Source organism: Salvelinus fontinalis, chromosome 10 (assembly GCF_029448725.1).
Source record: "Salvelinus fontinalis isolate EN_2023a chromosome 10, ASM2944872v1, whole genome shotgun sequence".
NCBI classification, from domain to species: domain Eukaryota; kingdom Metazoa; phylum Chordata; class Actinopteri; order Salmoniformes; family Salmonidae; genus Salvelinus; species Salvelinus fontinalis.
This window is the reverse complement of record NC_074674.1, coordinates 31,943,940-31,951,238: the sequence shown is the minus strand read 5'-3', so window position 1 is coordinate 31,951,238 and position 7,299 is coordinate 31,943,940. Positions and strand designations below refer to the sequence as shown.

Genomic DNA, 7,299 nt, shown 5'->3' with positions numbered 1-7,299 from the left:
TGCAAATATATATTTTTTTAATGCAAAGAAAACGATATCGCCAGGCACCCCTATTTGGAACAACCCCACATTACCTCCAGCGTTTAATTACAACACCCTTAAGTTCTGGTTCCAAAGTGGCATGTGAATTTTGAACATGTGTGTTATGATGGCTCTCTACTGTCATTCAATCGATAACAAGAAAAATGTGGGTTATTCAAGGTCAATTTCTTTAAGTTCTTACAACTAAGAAATTATAATTCATTCACTTCAACAGAATCTGGATTAACCTAAGGCATATAGCATAGAGAAAATACTGAAAGAAGCTTCTCTGCCAAAGAAGTTGATTGCCAAGTTATATCAAGGGTTGATTGAAACTCGACCTGATAGTTCAGAATCTATAAGGAAAATTTAAACAGATCTGAAGGAAGAAATTGAGGAGAACCATTGATCACAGATATGTGAAAATGTTCATACCTGTTCCTACAACCTTAGACATACATTATTGCAATTCAAGATAATTTATAAGACTTACTACACTCCGGCTAAAATGTATTATATGAATCTAGAAATGTCATATCTCTGTTGGAGATTTGAGAGCTCAAGCCCCATCCCCCAGCTATTTACCAAAACAGTTGTGGGATGACCGATTTGTTATTGTTTGAACTGCTATTATTTGATTGCCCCTTTAAAGAATGTGATATTTCTGTATGAGACAATTGAGAACCCCAGCTACCTAGTTTGATATAATAAAAAGCTACTATGTACTTTTGTATGCTCATAAAGAAATATGGGTCTACAGTAATATGTATCAAGCTTAATAGGTGTGTTGGTTTTGTATTTCTGCTTTGTTGTTTATATTTTAAACATTACCATAAAATGTTTCCTGATAAATGTAGTTCAATACATATAATGGAAAGTGGAGAACTGCAGGGTTGTGTTGCTGCTGGGTCCTGAGGGTCAAGCGGGCCTCAAATCAGGGGATCTAGAAAGGAATATAGAAGAAGAGGGTGACGTTAGAAGAGAGTGATGAATGGGTTATGGATGGGTGAAATGCCAACTCGGTGCAGAACTATCAAATTATTAACTTATACTGAAGTTCAGCCAATTACCTCATTGTCCTGGTCCTGTTGTTGTTGCTCCTGGTTCTGGTCCTCCTGCTGGTTATGATCCTGGTTCTGCTGTTTGGCCTTTGTAGGTCTCTCCCTCCAGGCTTGGAGGTTTAATTGCGGGATAGTGTTGCAGGTGATGAGTCTGTTGTTCCCATTATCAGGGATTCTGAAGGGGTCACGGGGCACGGTCAAAATGCCAGTGTTGTCACAGATGATCCGACCCAGAGAGGCACGACTCAGGCTAGCCCTCTGTGCCGAAGTGAAGACGCCTGGGTTTTCATACCACAGCCTGGGGATCAACAGGCAAGATGAGGATACATGCATGCTCTGACAGATAAAACACACTTGAACAACTCACTACACCACATACAAAAACACACACCTGTCTCCCTGGCGGATCCTCTGGAACTGGGTGGCGATGAGGCAGGCAAAGAGAGGCCCTACGCGGGCCCTGCGTACAAATGGTTCAGCCACGCCCCCCATCCACACGTCAATGTTAGCTGGGGTGCCATAGAGCTGCAGTAGTCTGCGGGCCAGGTCTCTGTTGTTCAGAACTGCACCCAGCTCAGCCTCGTTCCTAGGCGTTGAGAGCCCACAGAATTTACGCCAAGCATTGTAGCCTAGTTCAGGGAAGAGAAAGAATATAATGACTACATGAAACAGATTGGTAGAGATATATTGAGGAAGAGAGAGAGATATGATTGACATTTTGGAGTTGGTGTTAACATGCCTAAAGCATTAGCTGTAATATGTAAGTAGAACGGTATAGATGTGTTTATCTGTTGTGTCAGTACAGTGGTATGGAGGATAAGGCAGGTGTGTACCAGGCAGGCCATGGTCGCGTCCACGCTGCATGTTGAGGGAGCCCAGGTCCAGAGCCAGGTGTTCTACAAACTGGAAGAGTCTCTCCCTCACAGCGTCCACCAACATGTGATCTTGGGTGTTCAGCTTTGTTGGGCGACCCACCAGACCACGGATCAGAGGGTCGATACCACCTAAAGAAGGACAGAGAGAGAATAGGATGTTTACATTTGTAACCTTTTCCCCATTATATACTGTTATTAATCCAGAGAGTGAATTAGCTTACAACTGGCAAGAGGTCTGCAAAGTATCCATCCCTATGTGTCCCACCACTCACCCTCAAAAACTAGCCTCCAGGGGGTGAAGAAGGCCTTGAACAGGGGCACATTGGGGAACATGGCATTCTCCATGTAGTTGCTGTCCAGGCGGGACAGCATGGGCTGGATGGCCAGGTGGGCAAAGCGGTAGGCTGCTGTAGCAAACACGTTGGCAATGCTGGGATCAATCTTCTCGTTGTATCCAGGGTAACGGCCCAGCTGCCGGGCCATGGTGTCTGGGCCCACGATGTGCGGCAGGTAGTCCCGGAACACAAACAACTAGGAGGGTGAGGGTAGATTTATTTTTAGGTGTGTATTTGATAGGGAAGCTGTGTCAATGTGAGAATATTCAAGAATAGTTATTTGTGTGAGAATGAGAAGCAGAGGGAAGGAGAGCGTGTGTTAGAAAGTATGCCCTGGACGTCTCGTGGAGATGATGAACTGACACCATGGGTATTAGTGATATATATCAGTTTGTGGTACCTGGGTGTAGGCGCCCATGATCTTGCGAGCCTCCTGATAGAGTGTCTCAGCATCCCATTGTGGATTGAGACGACTCAGGGCACGGGCTAGACGGTTGTGCTCACGCATGAACATTGTGTGAATGGATGTTAATGCTATGTTCTCATCCACACGGGCATCACCTGACAAACATAGACTTACTGGTGAGGCCAAATAGGGATTGAGATGAACATCATACACATTGTGTGTCTGTATCCAGATAACTATTGTACATGAAAGTCAAAGAATGACTCTAGTTTTCTATTTTTGTCATCATTCTGTTCCTTCAACTTTAACCTAAATATACATTGGTCTACTCCTCAGACAAATATACTAAAAAGGCTAACCTGCAATGAAGCAGGGCACCTCTCTGGCATTGGTGTCATTGGTGACTCTGTTGCGGGTGGCACACATGTTCCCCTTCAACTTAGTGAAGGGTAGAAACTCGCGCCCTTTGTCTGTGAAGTTTTTGTTGACACGCAGCAGGCCCCCATTGTTGGTGAGGTCACGGAGGTCACGTGCCAACCCCTCCTCAGAGCCGTACACTTGCCCCAAGTCAAGGAAGGCCGTCAGTGAATTGATCTGCTCCCTCTTCGTGGCCACGCCACCGAAATTGAAAGCAGACTCTCCTGTGCCGCATGCGGGCGCTGATCGGAATACTGGGATGCAGCTGTCTGGGCCAGTGGGCAAGCGTGGGTCTCTGGGAGGAATCTGGGCATGGAGGAAAAGACATGGTAGAGGGTGAAGACCTAATAATTCATGGACCATGGTTAGAAAATACCAAGATATACAGGGATGACTGTATACACTCTCAGAAAAAAAGGGTTCCAAAAGGGTTCTTTGGCTGTCCCCATAGGATATCCCTTTTGGGTTCCATGTAGAACCATCTGTAGAAAGGATTCTACATGGAACTGAAAGGGGTTCTATCTGGAACCGAAAGGGTTCTACATTCAACCAAAAAGGATTTTTCAAAGGGTTCTCCTATGTGGACAGCCGAAAAACTCTTTAAGGTTCTAGACAGCACATTTTTGTCTAAGAGTGTAGTCATAGTGCCTGCTGTAAGTGGCGTGATGTGAGAGCTGTGACTGACCTGGATGGGGAAACAGGGCTCGGAGCGCTCACATTTCTCGTTACAGTCCAGGCCGTTGCTGAAGGAGCGGATGCTGGGAGAGAATGGCGTGAATGTCAGGTCATGGTCGTTCCACTGGCCAAAGAGGGTGACAAAGTGTGTGAACTCGCTATCGTTCACTACACCAGAGTCATTGGTTGCCAGGATACGGTTAGAGACCTCCCTTACCTGCACAAAGGGAGGGAAGGAAGGACGGAGGGTAGAGGGAGAAGGATGAATACAATTATGTTACTTTATATCTAACTTGTGGCAACATAGTAGCAGTTATTCCAACTATATTTATTGTTATCATACCAGAGGGAGCACAAAGTTGTTGAAGCTCGTGTTTCGGTCCCAGCCAATGGGTCGAGAGACCCCATCGTCATACTGAGCAGGCAGGAAACGAGTGAAGGGGGTGTTTGAGGCTCCAAGACGAGGGAACTTCCTAATAAGCATAAAGAAAATACACATCAGAATTGAGAAACCTCACTTGAGAAATTCAAGGGATATGGCCTCATCTCCTGCGGCCTCCGTAGCCGTAGACATACACTGATTGCTCTTCCCCTTTTATTCCAACCTATACAACGACTGTGCACATTACACAAGGCTATCAAATAGTTGAGTGAAAGTATTAAACCCGCAATGCCCTGGTGCTCTTACAGGTTGTTGCAGACACTGGTGGCTGTGCGGTACTTGTTCATGTTGGGTGTGGTGTGGCAGGAGGGTTTGCTGACACGAGCTGCACAGCCAGTTACCCGGACAATTGTGTCTAGCTGCTCTGGTGTGAGCAGGTCTGAGAAATGAGAGAGCGATAAGGAAGACTTGTAATAAAGAATGTGTACTTATTATGACTGTGTGTGTCTACGTCTGAGTGAATACGTATGGGGAATTTTTCACAAAGTGAATGTGTGAGTATCTGTGACGGTGTGTGCGACTGACCTGTTGCGTTGAGCGAGCGTTTGTGCAGCCTGTGCGTGCTGTGGACTTTCTCATGGATCAGTCTCAGGGTGTTCTCCAGGTAGTCTGCAGACCGTACAGCAGAGCGCGTGTCCCTGGCAGGCTGCTTCAGGAGACGCAGGACATCCGAGGGCCTGGTGGACTGCCCACGCACTCTCTCCAGACTCCTGGAATATGGATAAGCAGATGACAGAATTATGAATAGAAACATGCTCCTATCAGTATACAGGTAGATTTAGTGTACTAATCATTAGAAATTACATTACATGTCTCTTCGACTGACTGAGAAAAGTGTGCTAGCGCTAGTCATTTCATTTGACACAATTTACAAAGACAGAGATTGTCGACTACATCTGAAGAGGTCAACTGTCAGGTTCACTCACTTTTCTCGGGAGTACTTGTATGCTTCATCTACAAGTCTCTTTGCCTCCTCCACTGAACTGTGAATGAAAGGGCCACCCAAACTTTCCTCTGTAGACAGGGCTGGCTGGCTGAACATCAGGCACAATCCCAATGCCAGGAGGGAAGGAAATGGCTTCATCTCTGAAAAAAATGGGGGGATAATCAGATGTCATCCTTTAAAAAAACATGCTGCTTCTTAAATGTAATGTGTGCATCTTTTTGCTAATAACTTGTCTTGTTAACTACAGAGACATCTCTAAAGTATTAAAAAAATACAGTTTTTGCACACAATATTAATAACACAATCATTCATGGATCAGAATTACCATGGACAACAGAAAGAATTTGAATAAAACCTGATTATCCGATGAGACAAGAGAAACAGTGTATAAAATTGTTACCTTTGTTTGAACAACTCTTGTTGTGAAGTCTTGTTAAGAGGTCAACTCTTGTCTGAAGATGTATGGTGCTCTCTCTAACTGTTCTATTTATAGTCCATGTTGCAAAGCCCCGCCCTGTTATCTATCCTTTCTCAGATGGGGTGACTGACAGTATGTAGTTCCTTCTTACTTCTTCCAAAAAGTCTGCCCTTGCCTTAACCTAATCAACCATTGACTGATAATATTATTTAACCTTTTACTGTAGTGGGCAAAATAAGGGTCACACTGAGTGTTTCTTGGTAGTCTTAAATAAATCTACTTTGAAACAAAAGTATACACCTCACACACATGGTTATGGGCTTTAAAAAAGAAGACACCTGTACCATGTCAGATTTCAAATTCCAATATTACACTTTATATACATCACAGAAGACTGAAATATAACAAAACTGTTTGACATAGAAACACTGTTTGCTGAAATGTTTATTAATTATGAAATCGTGACAAATATGAATAACATTCTACCCATGAGGCCACTAGTTAGTTTGACTGCAGGACAGGGCAACTGTGGTAATATTGATTCAATCAAGGCAAATGGTATTTGATTGAGCATGAAAAATAAGACTTACTCTCAACTGTCTTTGCTTAGTCTATAATCTGGCCAGCTGTTTCCTGCTAGAGCCCTTTTGCAGTAACATGAGTTATGTGATTGTGATGATTAGCTATATCTTCATGGTATATGGTCTGGACAAAGAATAATTAATTAATAACTTTATTCTGGGCTGTATACACAGAGCTTCTCGATATAGGCACACTTACAACCAGCACAATAAAACAAATTTGTGACCTTTGACTGTTTTAGTTTTTTTTGCAAGGGGCTCCCAGCCAACCAGCAGAATTTATAAATAGTTCAGCACTCTTGTTTGCGCTGCATTTCTTCTGTGTATTGTCTTAATGAATACATCAATAGATTTAAAAAAAATCTTGAACCTAAAAGGGTTCTTCGCCTGACCCCGTGGGAGAATCCTTTGAAGAACCCTTTTAGGTTCCATGTAGAACCCTTTCCACAGAGGGTTATACCTGGAATCTGAAAGGGTTCTTCAAAGGGTTCTACTACTAGGACAGCTGCAGAACCCTTTTGGAACCAATTTTCGTAAGAGTGCAGTTCTACAATATAAAAATTATTCAGGGAAATTGACATCATGCAACAGACTTGTGCATTGTGATTGAAATATGTGCTTTAGGATTGTATCGTAAAGCATTTATCTCAAGTCACAATTCAACTTTTCTAAAATTAAAAATGGTCTATTGTGGTCAGACCTCAGAGTTAGCTATAGTCTGTTTTTCACACAGAAAGATCGCTGTTTTGCTTTTTGTTGTTGCATGTATGTTGTCATCATGCTCTTTCAAAACTTGCATTGGGTTGTTACCACACGGAAACTGTTACTTGAGAAAGAGACCTCAGTAGGGAAGTTTCAGTAAACTAAGCAAGGTATTTAACTCCTAACATGACTAAGTTCTTTTGAAATTAAATAGACACATAAATACTTTGGATCTTGTTTAGATATTCACCATCATACTTCCTTGTTTCAGGGAGTGACACTTTATTGATATTGTCATAGGAATGGTGTAGTAGAGTAAAAATGTGCGGATGCAGTGCATTTGCACAGGGAAATTTGTGGTACCATATTGTTATTTTGTGTTGTTCTTTATGGAATGTGGAATGAGGAAAGACAAAAGGA

At 43.1% G+C, this 7,299-nt stretch overlaps 1 protein-coding gene across 1 annotated transcript; it reads right to left on the bottom strand.

Annotated features, from left to right (window-relative positions):
• On the bottom strand, window positions 1-5,646 carry LOC129864031 (eosinophil peroxidase-like). The gene is made up of 13 exons (XM_055936575.1): window positions 5,579-5,646; window positions 5,159-5,318; window positions 4,758-4,942; window positions 4,479-4,611; window positions 4,134-4,263; window positions 3,801-4,007; window positions 3,058-3,421; window positions 2,693-2,853; window positions 2,230-2,488; window positions 1,916-2,086; window positions 1,474-1,711; window positions 1,092-1,380; window positions 1-964 (listed from the first exon to the last, which is right to left on the bottom strand). Exons 2-13 carry the CDS (start codon window positions 5,314-5,316, stop codon window positions 956-958), a joined length of 2,304 nt encoding a protein of 767 aa, XP_055792550.1. The 5' UTR covers window positions 5,317-5,318; window positions 5,579-5,646; the 3' UTR covers window positions 1-955.
• Window positions 5,647-7,299: the final 1,653 nt, after the last annotated feature.